Genomic DNA, 25,706 nt, shown 5'->3' on the forward strand with positions numbered 1-25,706 from the left:
GAATTAGCACATTCCTTTAGATAATAATACAAAGAGGTGTTGAAGGTGGTGATATTATCTAAAGGAATGTGCTAATTAAGGGTAGAATTAGCACATTCCTTAGATAATATCACCACCTTCAACACCTCTTTGTCCTTTTGTCTATGACATCTTTTGGTTACCTCCACCTATCACTGGCCCTCTATCCAGCTCTCCTTGACCCATCCTCCCTTAAACCAGTTTATATTTCACCTCTTTTCTATTTTTCCTTAGTTCTGTTGAAGAGTCATGCGGACTCGAAATGTTAACTGTGTTCCTCTCCGCAGATGCTGCCAGATCTGCTGAGTTTTTCCAGGTATTTTTGTTTTTGTTTTGCATTTCCAGCATCCACAGTTTTTTGCTTTTAAGCTTACTGTGATACCTTTCATGTCCAAACAGCCTACATACACTCGTTTTCTAGGCATATGCATTTACAATGGTCAATTATGCAATTCACCAAAGGGTTGGCAGCGGCTACAGAATCTTAGTCCAACAGGGGTCATCACCTTCGGGGAACAGAGAGAAAAGCGGGATAGTTAGAGACAACTATTTTCAATAGAAAATCTCAAATATGGACAATTAGAAATGGTATCTGTATCCAGAAATAAGTTTTCCTAAATATAAAAAGTTCTCTGTTCAATTATGGACAACTGAGGATTCTTAAAAGGAACATTGACTTAAGTGCCAATATTTGGTCATTTATAACATCCAACCATGTGTTCTCAAATATGATTTTATAAAAGCAATACTAGTTTGTACAAGGAAATATCAGGACTAGAAAAGGCTATTTTGGTTACCCAGCTAGCGTCAGTGTGGATCATGGTCACAGTAGCTACTGACATTTGTTTCTGGCATAATTAAGTTGTTGAGATCACCACTGGATGGAATGCTAATTGATTCCCACACTTTGGAGCAATGGGAAGTGAGTACAAAACTCTGGCATGCAAGTTGCTTGTTATTTGCAGGGTGATTTGAAAGGCACATTGTAGAATCCCATATAATCTGTGTTAGAACTTATTTCTTAAAATAATAAAACAATTAGACTGAAGTTGGACTTCAGCTTGAGAAACAGCATTAGTCAACACGACTTCATCACAGTTGAAACAGATGGTCTTAGTGCAATCCTTTATATTCTGTAACTTTTTAAACAAAACAGAAGTGAAGGGCAAGAACAGGCCATTTGACCCATTTAGGCACATGCCTCCAGTACCCTAAAAGCCTCCAGTACCCTAAAAGCCCCCCAAGTTGCATGGAATTGAAATTCGAATGACCTGACTATTTTCATCTCTCCCCATATTCAACTCATGTTCAAACCAGACCATCCGTTAAGTGCAGCACACAAACCATACTTTCTTGTTCTGGTATAAGGCATTGCTTCATTCCACACATCTGAGTGTGCTTTGGAAGGATGATTTGAATTTTGCAGCTATTTAAGAATTTACCTTTCTCACCCTCAAACAAAAAACCGCTTTTCTGCTCTGGCACAAACTATGCTGAACACCATGGTCAAAATATTAAATGCAAAATACTGCGGATGCTGCAAATCTGAAATTAAAACAAAGAATGCTAGATACACTCAGCTGGAAAAACCTGCTGAGTTTTTCCAGACTTTCCTGTTTTTATCATGCTCAAAATATTGATGCTTGTTTTTAATAATGGATATATTCTCAAAAAGCTGTAAGTACTTCCTCAAATATGTGGCTTGGGATATTACAATGTGATTGGTACTTGTAACAAGTATCATAATATACACTGACATTACTCAAGTCGATATTTTTATGTAGTCAAGACAAATGTATTCCACTTTGTTCAAGAAAAAGATTTTTCTTAACTTTTTTTTCACTTTTTAAAACTGTTCTTTTATAATTCACCTGCCTAAGGTAGGTGATGGGTTAGTTTAATCATTATTACTGGTTTCATATGCTGTAATACATTATAACGTTACATGGCATCCAATTCACGTAGCAATGAGAAATTGTTCTGAAAGTCAAAGGACTTGGCTCACTAATAGTACTGCGCAAAGGACCGATATAATGGTGAATTCAGTGCATGATTCCCTACATGGAGAGTTCTTAATCTTGATCATACCCATCAGTGAAGATGCATCAATATTTTTGCTTTCAGTATGCCTTCCAATAGATTACCCACAATAAGTCATGGTGCACACTGAATTGTAATTTTTCAGTGATTCCTCTTCCCTTTTTGTCAAAAAAGCTCTGGCCTATCTCTATTTTTTCCTATGTAACTCCCTGCCCCCTCCAAATTAATCTCATCCCATGAAAACTAATCCCTCAACACTATTCCTACTAAATTACTCATAATCCAAACAACCTCTAACTGTCCCCTGACTAATATTATAAATAGTTTCTTCTTCATAGGCTCTGTTCCCTTGCCACCAACTCCATCCTCCTCCCTGGTCACAGATTCAAGCCAGTTTTACCTTTAGCTGAATTGCTGATACCATATCCTTTCCATCATAAAACGTGCCTACTTTCATGTTTATAACATCTTTCTCAGCCAAGCCAAACAGTGCCGAACAGAGCCTGGCAGAGCCAAACAGAGTTTAACAGAGCAAAACAGAGCCTGGAGTGGCCAAACAGGGCCATTCAGAGCCAAACAGCACCAAAAGGAGCTTGGCAGAGCCAAAAAGAGCCAAACAGAAACCTTCAACTATGCTTTCATTACCTCCAGACTTGATTACTTCAATGTATGCCTGACAGGGTTCCTATTCTCCATAAACTTCAGTCTAGTGCCAACTGCGACTAAGTTGGTAGCTCTTGTCTCTGAGCTAGAAGTTGTGGGTTTAAATACCACTCCTGAGACCTGAGCACAAAATCTAAGTCCAATGTGCTGCACTGTTGCAGGTGCCATCTTTAGGATGAAACATTAAACACCTCAAAGGTGTACATAAAAGATTTCATGGCATCACTTTGAAGATGACCAGAGGAGCTCTTCCCAATGCCCTGTCCAATATTTATTCTCTAGAACAACAAAGAGGTTATCTGGTAATTAACACACTGCTCTTTGTGGAACCTTACTATGTAAGTGTTACCATATTTCCTACTTTAAAACAGTGGCGAGACTTCAAAACAGCTGAAAAACTTTGGGACTTTCTGAAGTTGAAAAAAAAGGCACTATAGAAATACAATTCTTTCTTCCTATCCCCAATTTCTATCCTATCCCATGCCCATCACCTTTGCCACCAGCCCAACTGTTTCAACACAGGGTAATTACTGAAGAGCATTAGTGGTTACTATCCTTGCATCATTACCAAGGTTGTGTCAGTGGATTTTCGGAACTTCAGTTTCAAAGCACTGAATGTTTTGAACCTCATACATCTTGCAAGTCTTAGTTTGGTGAAGCATCTACAGTACTGGGATTTTGTATAAGATCTGATGTTTACAGAGTGCTCTGCAAGCCCAAACTGATTAACCACCTGGTGAATTAGAAATAGACAAAAGAATCTGGAATACTTGTCTGCATTAAATATTTCTCCATTCTTTGAACTCAAGTTGTGACAAAGGAAGATTAAAAGTTTTCTTTCACAACTAACCAGAGCTGTCAGGGTCATGGTCAAAGGCACAAAGGACATATGTCCAATTTATTAATTTAATTTGTAATATTTGAAGAATAAAGTAGCACTGCCATAATGATGAGAAGCTTCCTTCCTGGTGGAATGGCCAACATAGATATTTATCATCTACAATACTTGCCAAGCAATCCACAGAAATGGAAACCAAGCAAACCCTGTTGATCAGTATCTACGTATACATGCATTTCATAAGCATAGCTAGGCAGAAGCAAAATCATGTTGCCTTGGAGCAATGAATTTATCCTTGAATTCAGTCACTTTAACCTAGCTAAAAAACGTTAAAATCTTATACCTGCATGCCCTTCATGTCTGTCACATGTTTTAGAGATTAGACAGAGTTAATAAAGAAAGACAGTCAGCCTTCAGTCAATGTTATTTCAAGTAATCATTAAAAAAATACTGAATTTTGAAACCAATTAATGTTCTCCCCTGTGTTTTCTGACAATTGGAGGTACGGTGGTCATGGCTAATAATCACTTGTATCTGTAACAGGGATTCTAATTTCTAACATGTACAAGAAGGGGAGAGATGCACACAAACACATAGAAATATAAAACAAGGCATAGGATTTCTTTCCTCATTCCAATTCAATTTACTTTTGAAAATCAAGAACAAATTGAATGCTGAAAACAGGTAAGGTCTCTGAAAGAAATGGATGGAGAAGGATGGGAGGACAATGGAGGGAGAGGGCGTGAGGAAACTTATTTGAGGGGGAAGATGTCTCTGATTTCTTATCAACTGCTCTGAGGTGGGGGGAGGGGGGTGGGGGTGAGCAGGTGAGTCTGGATGGAGGGTGAGAGGGAGCGTGAGAGGAAAGGTGATTAACAGGAGACCTGGGGCAAGTGGAAGATACATAGGTTGAATGGGTAACCAAAGGGGAAAAATTAGTGCTGCAAGCAAGGGTGAAATAAAAAGGGAAATAGGTTATGGGAGGGGAAGGAACTAAATGGGATCAAGATAGGTGGATACGGAAGCTCAAGTGATTGGGGGAGATGGTGGTGAGGGAACTACTGAGAGCCATACTTTCCTGACACTCCCATCCAAATAGTTATTGTTGTCCCACCATTTTTACCACCACTGACTACCTCAAATCCAAAAGGAAGAAAAAGGCAGAGAGAAATGGAAAAAACAGAATTAAGGTGAGAGCAGATGCAGAGGAGAGAATGAGAGAGTATCATAAAGAGGAAAGACAAAGAGCAACATCAACACAAAATATCACAAAAGTGTAAGAATAACCATATTCACCAATTTACCAAGTACAACATCATTAAGAGGCCAACAAGTGCATTAAAATTCTTAAAATATTTTATTGCCAGGTCCCTTTCCTGCTGTCATGCTTTGGTCATATTTAAATAGTAAGTAGTGCTTGAGTCATGCCCAGCAACACTTCCTTGCACTTACTTTAATCTGTAACATGTACGTATATTGCATAATGCTGTAATGGGCATATTTTTCAATTGTTCACTGGATGTGGACATTCTTAGCAAGGCCTGCTATGAATACACCTTTCATAAGTGGTACTCCAACTTTCTTCATTAGAAACCCTGAACCGGGCTAAACCTGTTCACTGACTAAAACTTAAAAAAGAGAGTGCATCTTCTATATTCCTGTTGACTTTGAATTCATTCAGTCATCATATATTTCAGTTAAGATTTGGCATTCCACTAATTGTCTCAATGTACAGCTCTGATCCATGAACCACTCCACCACAGACACCATTTCCCACTAATTAGACACAGTCCAAGTCAATGCAGTCCTTTTTGCAGATTCTGGCTTTCCCAGCTATCAGCTTTCCTTAGATAAAAAATTATCCATGAATAGATTGGCCCTGTTTTTAATGACCACTCTGTGCTCCCTTTTACAGTAATATCAATATTACGTATCTCACATAAATACAAACTTATACAAAAAATTAAAACAGCAGAATAAAAGTCAAAGAACTTCCTAACAAAGTAACATATTGTGTAAATTTTTGGCCGATTCCACATCAAAACTCGTAGGCACTGTAAAATCTGCTGAAAATGGTGCAAAAAGGGACATCTTAAACCAATGGTAAATAATTCATGAACAGTCTTAAAATGTTCCTAGCAAGATACTCTGGTGGGGTTTACACATTTCCTATATAAAGAAAAATAGAAATAAATAAAGGGACACTCATGACCGAAACAGATCACAAGTGGAATGCAATATTAATGTCGGTGCGACTGAAACATTCACAGACACCAAGACTTGCTTTAGGGTATTTCCCAATTGACTATAATTACTTTACTGGAAGATTAGCAGAAACCCTAGATGGATGCACAAGCATGGTTTCTGGTAAATTTCACACCCAAGTTAGATTGACCAATTTGGAGAACCCCCAAGGAAATTCTTGGTGTGAGTTCCTTGAAGTCAGTTTGTTAAATATCTTACCAAATAATTATCTCCATGTTTGGATTTCAGCATCCGTGTTACATCCTGTAGGTTATGGAAATATGTCTCTTCTGAACAGCCAGCAGGGAAAGATACAGCGATGATGCGCTCAGTAATATAAGTCAGATCAAGCTCATAACCCTCCTCCATAATGTTGCCCGATTCTACACTCCTACACAGAAAAGAGGAAGAATGAAAGAACATAAAACATAAAGACTATTCATTTGCTGATATTCAACATACATTAAGTGTTTGCAGAAAGAGGAAGGAAAAAAGGAGTAACTATATATAGTTAGAAATTAAAGAAGATCAACATTAATGGGGAAAGCACAAAATTAAATAATCTGACTTGACTTAATAATACGGTCTTTGCTGATGACAGTATAAGTACGCACATTGTATCAATAGCAACTTCAATTCATCCAACATCAATTGGAAGAGATAAAATGCAAGGGTTCTGAAATTTTGCAGGGTTAAATCCCACCAAATGTGTTCCACAGCTAGTCATGCAGTGAAAGTTGTTAATTATCCAGGGAATCTGGATAGCATGAACAGCAGGTCATTGAGTTGCTTGGGAACAGGCTGATTGCAAAGCTGAACGAACATGGGAAACAAGACACTGACTTCAAAAGGGACAGTGTGTGCCAGTCAGTAGGAGCCTCCATCCTAGAATTATTCAGACATGTTAAAAGTAATAGTGTTGATTCTGGCTTCTCCCGAACTCTCAACACCTCAGCTGCACTGTTCCCCCACCAGCAGATGATATCATGCACATTGATATGGCATAATCCAGTCGATGTGAGGGAGCAGAATCAAAATTGCTGACTGTGATATATCTTTTTGATCCAAATTGTTCAGATTCCTGCCTGAGTAATTCATATCCAGACCTGCATTTTAAATAATTAGGATCATACCCACAAATAAGTAGTGTTGGAACTGCATACTCTGACCAAATATGTTAAATTTCAGGTAATCTAGCAATAACCACCAGAACCAATTTGGAAAAGTCAAACACTAAACAAACTTACTGGAAATATTACTAAAAGACAACTGAAGATCAATAAACTACTTTTTAAACTGCAGTGCTGAATACGAATGATGAGCATAAACCCAACATTAATGTAAGTTCTATAAAAAAAAGGCTCCAAAATGCATGAATAGGGCACTTAAATAGGACTATGAATGACTAACATACAAAATCCATTAGAAAAAAGGAGAAAATTAATGGTATTTATTAAAATAGATTAAGAGTGATTTAAAAAGGTGCATAAAGTGACTTTGGAATATAATTAACAATAACAATGTAATTTGGAACATAAAAGCATTTGTGAATTAAAAAAGGTCAATGTAAATTATTGCTTGAATGAATGATTGTGTTCAGTTAAAAGTATTTGAATGGTTCAATCACAAGATCACTGAGGTAATGGCTAAGGATGACCATTCAGCCTATCTTAGCCAATCTATCCAGAAGCACACTAGAGTCCTTCCACTGTGGCATCTAATTGGACTTATGTGATTCCAGGCATTTTGCCTCTACTGTTCTAACTGGAAATCCATTCTACTGATTGATAACACTCTGTATGAAGAAGGTATTAGTCCTACATTTGGCCTTTTACTAATTGGACCTGTGTACTTGTCTTATTTTTTCCAACTTAAAGTCGCTTGCATGAATAGGAAAAGTAATTTTCCAAATTTACCTTCTCCATTTTCTTAATTATCTTACATAACTCTGTTAGATCACTTTCCTAATGCTTCTTTTCAAGGTTTATAAGTCCAGATTTCTCCAGTCTATCCTAACAACTCATAACTGTAAAAGCTTGACATTAGCTGATAACTGGTTGTGAGGTAGGAGAGACAGATGAGGGATAAAGGGAATGTATTCTGATTGTCAGCATGTGACAGGTGGTATTCCCAAGGGATCTGCACTGTTTTTGGCCATGTATAATCAATGACTGACATAAAGGAAAAAAGTGTTGCATATCTAAATTTGAAGATGGTTTTAACTTAGGATGCACAGTAATTTGTGAATATGGGAAAAGGAAGTTACTGTAGTATAATGGGTTAATAGAATAGTTATGCTAATGAGTTGGTGAGATAGATCATGACATAATAGTGACATCAGCAGTCATGACCTAGACACTCAGGACAGAAAATGGAAAAATCTGTACTCAAGAGAGACATATCTACTCTGTAACCTAAATATAATAGTGTTAATAAACATAAACCAAATGGCCCCCTTCTGTCTTGTAAATTTTCTGTCATGTCTTGCCAGCCGAAAAAGAGCTATCCAGCCTATTCCTGCTTCCTGCCATTAAGTTAGATCATTGCTGATCTGTAACTCAACTTCATTTTTCTCTTTCAGTCCAGTTTGAAGTAGCTACTTGAGTAAGACCACAGTCTATCCAGATAAGATAGGTCATGCAACCAGCATACGAAACAGTTACAAAGGGGCATACAGGCATACTAGTGGTAGATGAGAGTTCAATCTGACCAAGTGTGAGGTAATCCACTTCAGGTCCAGAAAAGGTGAATTAAAATATTTTCCTTACGAAAAGAGACTAGGAACTGTGGAAGATCAAAGGGATTTGGTAGGTGGTCAAGCAGCAAAAGCGAATGCACAAGTACAAAAAGTATTCAAAATGGTTAAGGGAGAGTTGGTGTTTATTGCAAGAAGGAGAACGGAATATAAATGGGAGGAAGTTATGCTTAAAGTGGATTGAGCCTTGATTAGATCTTAGCTGAGTACGGCATTCGGTTTTAGGTATTGTACTTCCTCAAGGGGTTGAACATAGCTTCAGCAAGATTATGCAAAAAAAGGGTTAGATTATGATGATGCATTGCATCAGTTTGGCTTGAATTCCCTTGAGTTTAGAAGCTGAAAGGTGAGAGGTCACTGGACTAGTAATCCAGAAACTCAGGGTACACCCTGGTTTCAAATCCCCCCATGGCAGATGGTGGAATTTGAATTGAATAAAAATCTGGAATTAAAAGCCTAATGATGACCGTGAAATCTTTGCCAACTGTTGTAAAAACTCATCTGGTTCACTTATGTCCTTTAGGGAAGGAAATCTGCCATCCTTATCTGTTCTGACTCCAGACCCACAAAAATGTGGTTGACTCTTACATGCCCTCTGAAATGGCCTGGCAAGCCACTCAGTTGTACCAAACCGCGACAAAGTCTCAAAAAAGGAATGAAACCGGACAGACCACATGGCATATACCTAGGCACCGGAAACGACAAACTCAGCCCTGTTGACCCTGCAAAGTCCTCCTTACTAATACCGGGGAGTGAGTGCCAAAATTGGAAGAGCTGTCTCACAGACCATTCACACAACAGCCTGACATAGTTGTCCTCAAGGAAACATATCTTACTGATAATATCCCATAATCCACCATCATAATCCCTGGGTATGTCCTGTCACACTGGCAGGACAGGCCCAGCAGAGGTGACGGCACAGTGGTATACAGTCGGGAGGAAGTTGCCCTGGGAGCCCTCAATGTCGACTCCGGACCCCATGAAGTCTCAAAACATCAGGTCAAACACGGGCAAGGAAACCTCCTGCTGGTTACCACGTACCGCCCTCCCTCAGCTGATGAATCAGTGCTCCTCCATGTTGAACACCACCTGGAGGAAGCACTGAGGATGGCAAGGATGCAGAATGTAGTCTGGGTGGGGGACTTCAATGTCCATCACCAAGAGTGGCTCAGTAGCACCATTACTGACTGGGCTGGCCGAGTACTAAATGACATAGCTGCTAGACTGGGTCTGCGGCAGGTGGTGAGGGAACCAACAAGAGGGAAAAACACCTCATCCTCAACAATCTGCCTGTCACAGATGCATCTGTCCATGACAGTCTCACTAGGAGTGACCACCGCACAGTCCATGTGGAGATGAAGTCCCACCTTCACATTGAGGATACTCTCCATCGTGTTGTGTGGCACTACCACCCTGCTAAATGGGATAGATTTTGAACAAATCTAGCAACTTAAGGCTGGGCATCCATGAGACACTGTGGGCCATCAGCAGCAGCAGAATTGTACTCGAACACAATCTGTAAGCTCATGACCCGACATATCCTCCACTCTACCATTACCATCAAGCCAAGGGATAAACCCTGGTTCAGTGAAGACTGCAGTAGGGCATGCCAGGAGCAGCATCAGTCATACCTGAAAATAAGGTGTCAACCTCGTGAAGCTATAACACAGGACTATTTGCATGCCAAACAGCATAAGCAGCAAGTGATAGACAGGGCTAAGCGATCCCAAAAGCAACGGATTGGACCCAAGTTCTGCAGTCCCACCACATCCAGTCATGAATGCCGGTGGACAACTAAATAACTCACTGGAGGAGGAGGCTCCACAAATATCCCCATCCTCAATGATGGAGAAGCCCAGCACATCAATGCAAAAGATAAGGCTGAAGCATTTGCAACAATCTTCAATCAGAACTGCCAAGTGGATGATCCATTGCTCTTCCAGAGGTCCATAGCACCAGAGGTGCCAGTCTTCAGCCAATTCAATTCACCCCACATGATATCAAGAAATGCCTGAAGGCATTGGATACTGCAAAGGCTATGGCCCCTGACAATATTCCAGCAACAGTACTGAAGACTAGTCCTCCAGAACTTGCCGCACCCCTAGCCAAGCTGTTCCAGTACAGTCACAACACTGGCATCTACCCGGCTACATGGAAAATTGCCCAGGTATGTCCTGTGCACAAAAAGCAGGACAAATCCAACCCAGCCAATTTCACCCCATCAGTCTACTCTCCATCATCAATAAAGTAATGGAATAGGTCATCAACAATGCTATCAAGCGGCACTGGCTTAGCAATAATCTGCTCACTGATGCCCAGTTTGGGTTCCGCCAGGGCCACTCAGCTCCTGACTTCATTACAGCCTTGGTTCAAACACGGACAAAGGAGCTGAACTCCCAAGGTGAGATGAGAGTGACTGCCCTTGACGTCAAGGCTGCATTTGACCGAGTGTGGCATCAAGGAGCTCCAGCAAAACTGGAGTCAATGAGAATCAGGGGGAAAACTCTCCATTGGTTGGAGTCATAACTAGCACAAAGGAAGATGGTTGTGGTTGCTGGAGGTCAGTCATCTCAGTTCCAGGACATCACTGCAGGAGTTCCTCAGGGTAGTGTCCTTGACCTAATCATCTTCAGTAGATTCATCAATGACCTTCCTTCAATCATAAAGTCAGAAGTGAGGATGTTCGCTGATGATTGCACAATGTTCAGCACCATTCATGGCTCCTCAGATACTGAAGCAGTCCACGTCCAAATGCAGCAAGACCGGGACAACATCCAGGCTTCGGCTGACAAGTGGCAAGTAACATTTACGCCACACAAGTGCCAGGCTATGACCATCTTCAACAAGAGAATTCTAACTATCGCCCCTTGATGTTCAATGGCATTATCATCACTGAATCCCTCACTATTAATGTCCTGGGGTTATCAGTGACCAGAAACTGAACTGGACTACCCATATAAATACTGTGGCCACAAAAGCAGGTCAGAGGCTAGGAATCCTGTGACAAGTAACTCACCTCCTGACTCCCCAAAGCCTGCCCACCATCTACAAGGCACAAGTCAGGAGTGTGATGGAATACTCCCCACCTGCATGGATGAATGCAGCTCCCACAAGACTGAAGAAGCTTCACACCATCCAGGACAAAGCAGCCCACTTGATTGGCACCCCATCCACAAACATTCATTCCTTATATCACTTACACACAGTGACAGCAGTGTGTACCATCTACAAGGTGCACTACAGCAATTCAACAAGGCTCCTTTGACGGCACCTTCCAAACCCACGACCACTACCATGTGGAAGGACAAGGGCAGCAGATACACCACCTGGACTTTCCTCTCCAAGTCATTCACCACCTTGACTTGGAAATATATCGCCGTTCCTTCACTGTCACTGGGTCAAAATCCTGGAACTCCCTTCCTAACAATACTGTGGGTGTACCTACACCACACAGGCTGCAGCAGTTCAACAAGGAAGCTCACCACCATCTTTTCAAAGGTAACCGGGGATGAGCTATAGATGTTGACCCAACCAGCAAAGCCCACATCCCATGAGTGAATTAAAAAAAAACTAATTAGGGTGTTTAAAGTAAAAAAGAGTTAATAGAATAGATACAGACAAGCTGTTGCTTCTGATGGGCGAACGATCTTAAAATTAGAACTGGGTCATTCAGGAATTAAAATCAGCTGACACATTTTTCACAAAAAAGGATATAGAAAATCTCTCCTCTAAAAGGGACGGGCTCGTCAGTTGATATTTAAGAGTGAATTCAGTAGATTGTTTAAAATGAGGTAAATGTATCAAAAGTAATATAGATCAAAGGAGGTAAATGAAGTTGAGTGACAGATCAGCTATAGTGTAAATTAATGGTAGAAAGAGGTACGGCAGAAAGCAGGATTAGGCTGGGTAGCTCTTTTTTGGCTGGCAAGACATGACAGAAAATTTACAACACATTCGGCCTATATTTCTTTAACACTCTCCTGGGGCTGAATGGCCTATTCCTGATCCTATTTCACTATTGGTCTTCTTGTTCTTATGATTTTTTTCACTGCATCTACCACTTGAATGCTTCCTTTGTGTCTTGGTGACTAGAACTGAACATAATACTCAAGATGCAATCTGAATAAAGTACTGTACAGCTTGAGCAGATCTATTCATGACTTGCATTCTAATTATTTCACTATATATATCAACATTCTTTCGGCTAACCCTATTGATGGAATGGTGGGAAGGCCCATTGAGGCCTTTAAGTGGGCAATTAATCTCACTGCCATCGTATTCACCCAGCAGTGGGCAAGGGACTCGCCACATGGGAAGCCCAGCTTCTGGGGGACAGGGGGTGGGGGAAGAGATTCCTCATTGTCAGCCATTCAATGTCTGATCAAGGAACCCAGCATCAGGAAGAGGATGTTGGAGTGGATGGGGGGGTGCGGGGAGAGAGAGAGACAGAGAGCGAGAGAGAGAGAGAGAGAGTGGGGGGGGGGGGGGAGGAGGGGGGGGCGCAGTGTGGTGGTGATGGTGGTGTTAACGTGCGGTCTGGAGCCACTGAGAGCCATTCTTCCACCTTTGCTGCCTAACCACTCCTTCCCGTCAGGACCCTTACCCTATGACCCAGCCCTCCTGCCATTACTCACATGTGCTTAGGTTCATAGCAACCTTGGCCTTGGGTGGGCATATTAACAGCAGTAGCCACTGTTTCCTGAGATCACAGAATCGTTTCAGCACAGGAGGCCATTTGGTCCATTGTGTTTGCACCAGCTCTCCGAATGAGCAATTCACTTAGTGCCATTCTCCCGCCTTCTCCTCATAACCCTGCACATTCTTCCTTTTCAGATAACAGTCTAACTCCCTTTTGAACTCTTCGATTGAACCTGCCTCCACTACATACTCCGGCATTCTCGACCTTAATCACTCTCTGCGTGAAAAAGTTTTTCTCATATTGCTTTTGCTTCTTTTACCAATTATTTTAAATCTGTGCCCACTTGTTCTTGATCCTTTCACAAACTCCTTATCTAGCCTGTCCTGACCCCTCATGATTTTGAATACCTCAATCAAAGCTTCTCTCAGCCTCTTTGCTTCAAGGAAAACAGTCTTAACTTCTCCAGTCCATTTTCACAACTGAAGTCCATCATCCCTGCATTGCAAGCAATGCCCAGTTGCCAGTCTGTTGGCTGGCAGCTCTGAGTGGGCAGGACTTCCATCCCCAGGATTCTTGATCCCAGGGAAGGCCCGGTGCTGTTCAATTAAGTGTCTGACTGTCATTTAATTCAGCGGGCTTTCCTGAAAAGGAGGCAATGCGGGGCTCCCGCTGGCACCCTGGCCAGTGGGCAAGACCCCCCCATCGCCTCCATTAAATACCACCCTGAGTGTTAATTGCACCATCCATCCTAGGTGTGAAACTCAACTTCAGTAGGGGCTCATATGGACAGCTGAGGATCAGCAGATTGTTGCAGACCCCACTTCTTACTGGTTGGGGTATATTATGGACAATCAATCAACTACTGCATTTTGGTGGCCCTAAAGTTCAATTACATTCCTCTAGGTTTTTACAACTTTTGCCTGAGCTATTTCAACACCATTCATGGAATGCGTGCATTGCTCATTTCCTTCCCTTCTGCAGGACAGGTAGAGTACCTCAAATCTGGCAACCTCAAGACCAAGTCCATGTGGATTTCGGAAAAAAATCAGAACCCCTTAATTCAGTGAACAGGGGACACAGGAAAACCAAATGCTATGATTCTAAAGTACTTCCGGTTACTGGCCATGTTGCTGCTGATGTTAATTCATTTCTTACACATTGGATTTAATAACTCGTTCATGCCTCGTCCACTTCCCTACATCAATGCACCCTGTTTAAAATGAGAAAAGATCAATCAAACTGAAATGATGTTAAAAAATACCCTGTAGTTGTAACTGAAAACTAAATGTAAGGCACGCAAGATCGTTACTCGGCACGCCATGCAGCAATTCTCTGAACTTTTCCGTGCCGGGTTGTGTGGGTCAAGGTTCACTAAGCCAATCGGAGTGCAGGAAAAATTGTCCTGTTTTCTGACACCACTAGTTTTCGGGTAACTGGATTTGAGGTACTTTACCTGTACATTACATTTGTCTGCAATTAACTTTCATTTACCACTGATCTGCCCATGTACAAATGCTATAATTTCTAAACTGCCTCTTCCAATACCACTGTCTCTCCTAGTTTTGGTTTCAGCTACAAATCTATGCAATTTATATTAGATTTCTGAATCTAAGTCAATGATGTAGACACAAGAATGGTCCAAATAACAAACCCTGTGCCAGCCCACTCAGTATTTATGATTTTGGTTAACAAGGCTGCTAAGATAATGATTTGTACTATATGTTGTGCAAAATTCAATGATTTGCACTCCCTCTGGGTCCTGATGACCCAAGTTCTTCTTAACAGACTAAATAAGGATAAACTGTTCATACTGTCAGGAGAGTTGGTAAGGAGGAGGAGAAAGATTTAAGATAATTGGCAAAGAAATAGAGGGGATATGAAGAGATTTTTTTGATGAAACAAATTGCTATGACCTAAAATGCATTACCTTGAAGGACGAAAAAAGCAAATTCAATTGCAATTTTCTAATAAGTACTGCTAAATATACATTTGAAAAAGGAAAACAAAATTGTAGGGCTTTGGCGAAAAAGCAGGGGAGTGGGACCAAAAGAGCTGGAAAAGGAATGATGGATCAAATGGCTTCCTTCTGCGCTATCTCATTCTATGATTCCCTTAGATGTTGCAACGGCCTCTTCCTCAACCACTCCATGTGACAAAGTATTCCATAATCCAGCAATTACCTGTGTGTGTGTGTTTGGGGGGGGGGGGGGGGTTGTGGGCGCGGTGCGAGGAGAGAAAGAGAGAGAGCTAAAATGCTTCATACATTAATTTCCTACTGTTGTAACATCCGACCCCAATTAACAAAACACAAAATACCGCATACTATTTTATAGGTTTATCTACATGCACTCTCACTTTTAAAGAATCCTATGCTATGCTGAAATTAGTTATGAGTTGAGCAATTGACAGCTCAATCATTTAAATTATTAATAGGGTAGCTGAAGACATAGTTAACAGGATAGTTCCAAATACACTGCAGCTCCTAATACGCTGAAAACGTATTTAAGTTTTGGAAATCCTCGTGAGTTGGTTGTAATTTGAAAGCACCTTTGCAATACTTACTGAGAAGAGTTATTGTGACTGAAAGATGAGCTCTTCAGAAAACTGTTTGAAGCCTGTAAGTATGAAAAAAAAACAAGTTAATTAAGTTTACAACAATTAATATGTAGGTTAAACTTACAATGTTAAATATGTATAATACAGGCAAGGCAGTGGCATAGTGTTATCGTTGCTGGACACAATCCAGAGACACAAAGTAATGCTCTGGGGACCTGGGTTTGAATCTCGCCATGGCAGATGGTAGAATTTAAATTTAAATTTTAAAAAATCTGGAATTAATAATGACCATGAAACCATTGTCGATTGTTGTAAAAACCCATCTTGTCTGGCCTGCATGGTTGACTCTTAAATGCCCTCTGAACAATGGCAATTAGGGATGGGCAATAAATGCTGGCCTAGCCAGCAATGCCCACATCCCATGAATGAAGAAAAATAATAAGAAACATCTGAACCCAAGACTTTCACTCAAATTGGAGCAGAAAATATTGTGCTCAAATAGCTAGAGTATTTCTTTCTTGAAAGGATCACTTCTTATATTCACAGCTTATGAAATTGTGTCAGTGATGCATCCTTCTCTTTTGCACTGTCCAACTGACAAATGTGCTCTCCTAGTTTTCTTCATGTTTTAAGCAGAAAATAAAATGACTTACCCTTTGTCATGTAATATTTAATAAGCACAAAACATTTGAATACATTGATTTTATTTACTTCACTTATGAAGTGTTAGTATTAGACACTTCTTTATGCTCTAGTGAGGTTATACAAGTGGCTGCACACAGAATACATCAAGCATCTTGACATTATTGACTAAATTGTGACCATACACTATATTTTTAAATTATGTAGTTGGAGAATGCTTTATGAGCTAACAAAATAAATAAAAAATGAAAAATTTAAAGCATGACGATTAAGAGATTTAATTTTGTATACCCAGAGGTTGCAGGCTAAATTTCTCCTTTCATTTTATTACTTTCAAAATGCAAATCATTGGATCTTAGACCAAATGAAATAAAGTATGCTGTATATATTCAATTTTTCTAGGTAAGATCATTGATCTAAAATAAAGGAAACATTTGTAGGGCATTGGAGAAAGAGTGGAGGAGTGAGACTTATTAGATTTCTCTTTGGAAGAATTGGCACAGCCATGAAGGGCTAACGGGCCACGTTCTGTGCTGCAAAACTTTAGGAAGCAAGGCTATATCAGATCAGGAGGCAAGAAAACTGAAGAGGCAGCTGAGACAGAGGCAATTTCTGACATCACAGAAAAATAGTGGTCATGGGGAATTATTTGTTTAGAAGAGTGGATATCGATGTGTGGCATAATGAAGATACCTTCAGGGTGGACAGTTGTCCACCTCAGCTAGAGTCATATGCTGTATGCTGAAGGTAGGTTAGAAGGGACGCTGATGAGGGCAGGAAGGGATGCAGAGGAGTGGGGCAAAATAATTTAAGGACATTGAAAGTCACATACCTGAGGACTGTGTCAAAACCCAAAGATACAGAATGAAAAGTAATGCCCTCTATCAGACTTCTGGTTTTGAGAGATGAAGGGAGTTCAAAAAGAAACTTGAGAGTATGAAGGAGGATCTGGAAATCTTATGCAAAAGCAGCAATTCTGCCTTTATAAATAACAGAGAATAGTTTGTGAACAAAAAAAGACCGACACAGGAGAGGCGGGCTCCATCTAAACCAATCAAGAATAAAGAGACTTAGAAAGAATATATTAAGAGAGCAATGAGGAAATGTTTAAAGCAGTTATGTAGGAGAATGGCTGGCAGGTTACTAGATCCAGATGAGCACAGAAGGTAGGTGAGGATGAATGGATGCAAAACCTCGACGTATCAGTACTGAAATGGTGATCAGGAAAAGACGGACATTGGGGGACCGTGGAAGGCAGTAAATTTATCGCAAGGTGTAGTATGTAAGTGAATGCTAGAAATATTAGATGCAAAAATGCCAAAGCTGTAGAGTGCACTGGCACCATGAAACTATAATGTCATAGGAACATTAGAAACATGGCAAACTCCAATGCCTAGAATGTAGGGGTACAAAGTGTAAATACCCATATTTCTGAAGCATGAGTTTCTGCTACTGCTGGTCCCACATAGTAAAAAAAATCAATCAGGACACAAATCTGACACATATCTGTTGGGACAAGACTTTCCATACCCAACCATTCAATTACTGCCATAAAATCAACTGTGGAATACCCAGCCATTTCTTTATGCTCCAAAAATCCCTCCTGTTCATCTTGCCTTTTTTAAAAAAATAAAATGCTGTGTATGCACAAGCCATTATTTCAAAGTTTATAATCTGGCAATGACCTCAGGTGCGGAGTGACATCAGTGAACACAGTGAGAGTATTTTTACGAGTTTGTGTCATGCTCACAGATGTAAAATGTAATTACAGAATTGGAAAACGGGATTATTTTCTCCTCCTTCAAAAGACTCGGGTAGCTTTGAACTTTGCTGCCTGGATGGTAACTTGGCAAAGCGGATTGTGCTTTATGGAAACTACTCAATTGCTGACCCAGTGATTTCAATAGAACAAAAATTTGGATGAGTTTGACAACAACAACTAACCAGCTTTTACACAGCAAAACATCCCAAGAAGCTTCACTAGAGCATCATCAAACAGAATTTGACACAAGCCATATCAGGACAGGCAACCAAAAACTTGGTCAAAGAGATAGGTTTTAAGGAGCATTTTAAGGAATGAAAGAGAGGTAGAGAGGCTGGAGTTGGTTGCAGAAGTAAGGAGGGGCAAGTGATTCGAAAGCAAGGATAAGAAAACCGATCCGCTCCACCAGATTACCACCAAGGCAGCAAAGTTGAAAGTAACCCCGAGTGTGTACCAATGAATAGTTTTTGAAATGATAGTAATCTTGAATCAGATTTGACCATTTATTCAGTCATATTCAGTAAACAATGTTCGGCTGGGCTGTAACTTTCATGTACACCACACACAGTAAAGGATGAATCAACTCTTTCTTTTGCAAAACACAAGCATCATAGCTGAAGTGAAGAGCAGATGACTACATCAATGAGGCACTTTGCAGCATGCACTGATCTTTATGTTTCTTCATACAATGGATTCATTCATAAAACCTCAGAGACTAGCCTAGATAAAAAGCACTGACTCAATGTCACAGTTTACAGGATTTTCCCCTTTCTTTTCCTTTTAAAAAGGTATCAGGTCAGATATTGCAATAGACAGAGAAAATTCCTTGTCCCAGCTAAGTAACCTTTTCTATTCACTGCCACATCTCTAGGACTTGTGAGGCACATGGTGAAAGCTGTAACATTCTCTTGTGAACATCTCAAGTAAACAAAGATCCCTCACCCAGTACTGAAGCAGGGAAGTCCCTGGCCCGAGCCAACATGAACTTCGCCGACACGAACCTCGCTGACCGCACCCGGCCTTTAGCGCGGGAGGCCTAGTTGTTTGTCTGCACTCGACTCGAAACTTGCTGACCAATTAAAGTTAAAGCACAAGAGCTTGAACAGGTTGGTGTATGGGTACGTTAAACAGAATGACATTTGTTATAAAAGCTCAAAGGCTCCCGAATCTGTCAGTGAGCATTCACCTGACAATGAAAACAGAAATTGTGCTGCATACAATACAAAGTGATTTCTCTGAAACAATTCATATATTTTGCAATTCACAAGCTTTTAGATAAGACCTCCACAGTTTCAATGTGAGTACCTGGAATGCTTAAACTGGGTGTTTCCAGCTTTTCTTTATCTTTTGCTATTTTCTGTTTGCAGTTTATCTTCTCTTTACTTTAGACTATAGCTAGCCTAGGGTTAGGCTATTGTAATGTAAGTTGGCCTGATCCTATATATGCGGTATCCAAACACCCAAAATTATCAGAAATCTGAAATACAATCTGCCCTAAAGTTTTCGGAGAACAGATACTCAACCTGGAATTCCTGCTGAAATGATAACTCAAAATAATTTTGAAAATTGAGCTTATTTGGTGGCTTTCAAAGAGCACCACAACACTACCTGTAGTTGTGAAGGTCATTTTAACCTGAACCTTTATGTATCGGACTCCTTTTAACACCAGTAAGATCTCTCAGTTTGTTTGGGAATGCACAAATTGAAACACAAGTAGATCAGCCATGATCTTATTGAATGGTGGAGCAGGTTCAATGGGCCGAATGGATTACTTCTGCTCCAATTTGTATATTCGTATGTTGTGCTCAGGGCAATCAAGGAGGGCACCGGTGCACTGTTTTCAAGGTGCCAGAAATACACAGGGCAGAATTTTGCCCTTTGGAGGGCAGGCTTGGTGGGGGCGGTCGGGAAGCTGACTGTCATCCGCAATCGGTACCATGCCGTGATTTCACACTGGCGGGCCAATTAAGGCAACATTGAGCACTGTCTGTGAGAGGGGGGTGGGAGATTGGGGGGGGGGGGGGGTGGCGGCGGCGCAAGAGGAGGGTGAGCGGGCCCAGCGTGAGTGAGCGCTGCATAATCTGCACCATTGACAACAATTCATGCAGGTGATGCCTGGTATTCTGACAGTAGCCATAATGTCGTCACTCTGCTGGGATGCATGCCAACTATTTTGCTCCTATTTTCAGATGAAAAGGTGAAGAGATATAACAAAAAATAATAAGGAAAATAAAAATGTCACAAAACATGTCCCCGCTCATGTGACTCTGTCACATGAGCAGGGACATGTTATTAATTCAATTGCAAAACTTTTACTTTATTTTTGTTTGTTTTTGGAAGCCTCATCCCACCTGTGGGTGAGGTTTCCAAAAAAATGCAAAAAACCCTTAGCCTTTTCACCTGCCTGCAAACTGTTAGATTGCTCAGCAGTGAAAGATTTACCTTAATTGATTATTTAATGGTCTGAACAGGCCTTTTCATTGTTGGCGGGCACGCTGCCGACTCCAGCGTGCACCACTGACTGCGCACTGACGTCGGCATGTTCGGCCGACATCAACGCGCACCATTTCACGCTGCAGCGCGCCGGGCTTGCACCTGCCCGCCGAGCGAAAATTTCAGCCCATGATCTCCCCAATCGAAGCTGCTTAGCAGGAGGAGAGGCACGAGAACGATGGACTTAGCATAAGTTGCTGGATTTTCTCAGGTAAAGGGGGGTTATAGACTTCCTTCACATGGCTTGTGTTCTTCCATACAAGGCCAAGAGCAACTTTATTCCTTAGAAGTTCAACTTATCTGCCACCAAAGACAACACTTCATGCAGGTTGATGCCTGGTATTCTGGCAGTAGCCATAATGTTATCACCCTGCTGGGACACATGACAACCATTTTACTCCTATTTTCAGATGACAATGAATTTAAGACCCACAGAACATGCATGGTACTCAGTTTATCGCTACATATTGTGAACGGCCTAAAATTTAAATTACTCAAGCATGCCTTCCCTTACAACCTATACCAACCTTAATGAGTTGTCAATGCCTTTCTAAGTGTTCACGAAATCCTATCCCATAGTATTGTCACAGTCATGTCATATGCCTGTAAAACTTATTAGCAAGGTGGTCACTTTACTTAATAGGCAGCCAGAAATATGGACAATTATCTTCACAAAATGGACTCCAGAGTCAGGTGACTTTTGTGTAGATTCTATACAGAAAGGTACTAGTTTCATGTGTAAACATGAATCTGGAAAGTCATTACAATGTAACTGGCTGTCCAAGGTTTCATGACCACCCTCTCCATTCTCCATTTCAACTGAAGAGACTTAAAGGAACAATGGCTGTTCGTCTGGTTGGCCCCATGAAGATGCGATTTCAAATAAAGACATTCAGGAGGCTGCTCATGAATGAATGAATATCATTCATTCTCCGTTGTCTGTTTATTATATCCGCCATCAACCCATTGTGTGGACAATGGAATACATCAATACTATTGTCATGTGGCAAACTGGCTGGAGATAGCCAATATCTTATTAATCCACAAGGGCAAACCTGTGGATCAGTCTGGGAGTTGAGCAGGAAGGCATTTTTCACCAGCGCAAAGAAGTACCTTGCTTCAAGTCACCCCAGACAGAGAACTGGGGATAATTCATTTTATCTGCAGGATTAAAAAATGCCAATACTGGACCTCAACCATAATTTCAACTGGAAAGGCAGAAGGTGAACCAATGTGAACTTACCACCAGAAACCTCCGACCTTCATTTTTCTACAATGCATTGAGAGAATCCTTCAGGTATGCAACATTTCAACTGCCATCTTGAGGACTGATTATAAGTAACCTTTTTTTCTGACACTAAGATAACTAAGTGCATGTTACATCTTTAGGGCTCAAGTTTTCCTTGTATACCTGGTGTGAATGAGTGGGTGTTTATTGCATTTACATTTTGGATGTTGTGAAAAATAAACGTTCATCCTTTCTTTTGATTTATATATACAAGAAAGCATGTTTCATGTCTATTCTTTAAAGTTACAACATTCAAGGAATTAAAACACTCTTTTTCTAAAGTACACTTTGTTGCAGTCAGCCAAGAGGTGAGAAAAGAGGGAAATTATCCCTTATCCCTGCCCATACGTAACAGTATGGACTGTGGAAGTTTACCCCAGTCTACCTTATGATAATTAAAGTTTTTCATCAAGAATCTATAGCTATGCCCATCTTCTTAAAATTTCTTAAAGATCTTATTTCCTCAATTTTCGTTCATTTTGTGCTGAATGGAACAGCAACAAATTTCTCATTATTTCTATCTAAACAGACTCTATCTGAGCATTACCGTCAATAAAAACATTCCTTTCTGTGGCTGAAGTAATGTCTGTAGTTAATGAGGCCAACTTTGCTCCCATTTTTTCCATCTCCTTCCTGGAATTTTTATAAGCAAGAATATATTTACTGTATATACTCATGTAAAACTCGAGTTTCTAAGACTAAATTTTTACACAAGTAATAGTTTTGAGGGATTGAAATCCACCTTCTCCCATCTTCTCGCTATAGCAGAGTTGCCAGGCCGGAGACTGTTCCTGCCAACCCCACCCCCAAAAGTAGCGTAAAAGAGCCAATAGGTATTTTTATTACCTAAGTCTTATTTATAAATAAATAACCTCCATGGAGATGGACGTTCATTTGTGTACACTAAATTCATCAAATTAATCAAGAACAAAAGGCATATATACAAATTTATACAATTTAATTCATTTTTCTTCATGGCCGGTTGTCTTCACTAACTCTGTTCCCTCTCCAACTTTGCTCACTGTTTGACTGGCTGACATATGAAAATTCATGGCAGTCTCATCCATGTTCCCAATGCAGGCCAATCTGTATTTTTTTATTCATTCATGGGATATGGGTGTCGCTGGCTTGGCCAGCATTTATTGCCCATCCCTAGTTCCCTTGAGAAAGCCAAGGTGAGCTGCCTTCTTGAACTGCTGCAGTCCATGTGGTATAAGTACACCCACAGTGCTGTTAGGGAGGGAGATCCAGGATTTTGACCCAGCAACAGTGAAGGAACAGTGATATATTTCCAAGTCAGGATGGTGAGTGACTTGGAGGGAGCTTCCAGCTGGTGATGTTCCCTTGTCCTTCTAGATGGTACTGTTCAGGGGTTTGGGAGGTGCTGTCTAAGAATGTTTGGTGAGTTCCTGCAGTGCATCTTGTACATGGTACGCACTGCTGCCACTGTGCGTCGAGGTGGAGGGAGTGAATGTTTGTTGATGGGGTGCCAATCAAATGGGCTGCTTTGTCCTGGAGGGTGTCTGGCTTCTTGAGTATTGTTGGAGCTGGACTCACCTAGGCAAGTGGAGAGTATTCCATCACACTCCTAACTTGTGCCTGGTAGATGGTGGACAAACTTTGGGTAGTCAGGAGGTGAGTTACTTGCTGCACGATTCCTAGCCTCTGACCTGCTCTTGTAGCCACAGTATTTATATGGCTAGTCCAGTTCAGTTTCTGGTCAATGGTAACCCTCAGGATGTTGATAGCAGGGGATTCAGTGATGGTAATGCCATTGAACGTCAAATGACACTGGTTAGATTCTCTCTTGCTGGAGATGGTCATTGCCTGGCGCTTATGTGGGGCGAATGTTACTTGCCACTTGTCAGCCCAAGCCTGGATATTGTCCTGGTCTTGCTGCATTTGGACATGGACTGCTTCAATCTCTGAGGAGTCGCAAATATACTGTGTTCAGCATGATTATCAATGAACGTCCTCATTTCTGACCTTATGATGGAAGGAAGGTCATTGATGAAGTAACTGAAGATGTTTCGGCATAGAACACTACCCTGAGGAACTCCTGCAGTGATGTCCTGGAGCTGAGATGACTGACCTCCAACAACCACAACCATCTGCCTTTGTGCTAGGTATGACTCTAATCAGCAGAGAGTTTTCCCCAATTCCCATTGACTCCAGTTTTGTTAGGGCTCCCTGATGCTACACTCTGTCAGGTGCTGCCTTGATGTCAAGGGCAGTCACTCTCAGCTCACCTCTGGAGTTCAGCTCTTTTGTCCATGTTTGAACCAAAGATGAAATGAGGTCAGGAGCTGAATGTCCCTGGCAGAACACAAACTGAGCATCGGTGAGCAGGTCATTGCTAAGCAAGTGCCACTTGATAGCACTGTTGGTGACCCTATCCATCATTTTACAGATGATCGAGAGTAGGTGGATGGGGCAGTAATTGGCTGGGTTGGATTTATCCTGCTTATGTTCTGCCCTGAAGAAGTCATACGGACTTGAAACGTTAACTCTGTTTCCCTCTCCACAGTGGTTGCCAGATCTCTTGAAATTTTTCAGCACTTTCTGTTTTTATTTCAGATTTCCAGCATCTGCTGTATTTTGCTTTTATCACTCTAACCGAAGCTAAGTTTCTACTAAGGCTACCTCATCTCTCGATTCTAAATTAATGCTTCTACTTTTGACCTTTCTAATGTTTTGTAAATTCTCGGATAAATATTGAAACCCTGATCCCAAGTTTAATTCAATTTTTTTCTCATTCTTTCTTTTACTATCTTTCTCCTGAGCTTCTCTCTTACTTGTCCTAAGTTAACCCCTCCAGGCCCCATAACTTGATATGAGTTTGCTTTACTCTTTTGTTTTCATTGTTATCAAGCGATGATGCATTTTGATTCAACTTTCATTAGTATATTTTGTTTGCCAAACTTAAAAGGTTTACTGAATATATTTGTGATATTTTAAATTGGGATGGGCAAAAGCACATCTGAATTAAAAGATGCCTCTAAATTATTAAGTCAAATTTTGTTTTTAAGTTTTACTGCAAAAAATGCTTTGGAACATTAACCACAACAGGTTGTGAACTTCAAAGCAAAAATATAAAAATTCAGTGCTCCTTGACGAAGAGGGTTGGCTGGGGGAAGGAGCTGGAGAAGAAATCAGCTGGGATTTCCACTCTTGATGACTGTTCAGCTGTAAGTTTATGGAAGATTGGTGAGAACATGACCAGAGATGAGTTGTCACATCATATAGTTCACAGGCACTCACTGCCTGGCCACATTCACAAAGCATGGTCAGTTAAGAAGTGGTGAATCACTCATACCAAGAAGATGGAAGAAAAGTTGCTTTCTATCACACCATTAGGAATACAGAATCGTGTGCTTATAGCACATATGTTTGTGATGTGAGTTCCCCAGCATACATGATGCTGTAGTGCAGCCAGAACTGCATCCCCAACAAGGTAACTCAACTCTATATAACAATTATTACATAAATTTACCAAGGAGGACTCAACAAGGCGGCAAACAATATGTCCTTTAGAGCCATCTGGTGTCAAAAGTTATATCAAAATAAAATTAGCAGCCCCTGACAAAAAAAAATCAACAAAAGCAGCAGCCAGCTACATTAACAAAATAGGGCATGTTTCAAAAGTCCCTCAGTGTATTTATTGTTTTAATTTTAAAACAGAGCTGGACAATAAGTTCAGCAAGTTGGCAAAAAGGATTTGCAGCAGTTACAGGAGTCTAGAGATTTTTTTTTAAAGTACTTTCCTCT

General features: G+C 40.8%; 1 protein-coding gene across 8 annotated transcripts in view; it reads right to left on the reverse strand.

Annotated features, from left to right (window-relative positions):
- Positions 1 to 25,706, reverse strand: part of LOC121276097 (tensin-3-like) — a 488,964-nt gene that overhangs the window by 172,832 nt on the left and 290,426 nt on the right. For 7 of the 8 annotated variants that reach the window (XM_041184035.1, XM_041184034.1, XM_041184037.1 and 4 more), the window contains 2 exons: positions 15,760 to 15,812; positions 6,023 to 6,194 (listed from right to left, as the gene is read on the reverse strand). In XM_041184035.1, the coding sequence (XP_041039969.1) occupies positions 6,023 to 6,194; positions 15,760 to 15,812 (225 nt within the window). Of the gene's footprint in view, positions 1 to 6,022; positions 6,195 to 15,759; positions 15,813 to 19,099; positions 19,132 to 25,706 lie in introns of those variants that run through there. The other variant, XM_041184041.1, reaches the window with a different exon arrangement.

Source organism: Carcharodon carcharias, chromosome 3 (assembly GCF_017639515.1).
Source record: "Carcharodon carcharias isolate sCarCar2 chromosome 3, sCarCar2.pri, whole genome shotgun sequence".
In the NCBI taxonomy this organism is placed as follows: Eukaryota; Metazoa; Chordata; class Chondrichthyes; order Lamniformes; family Lamnidae; genus Carcharodon; species Carcharodon carcharias.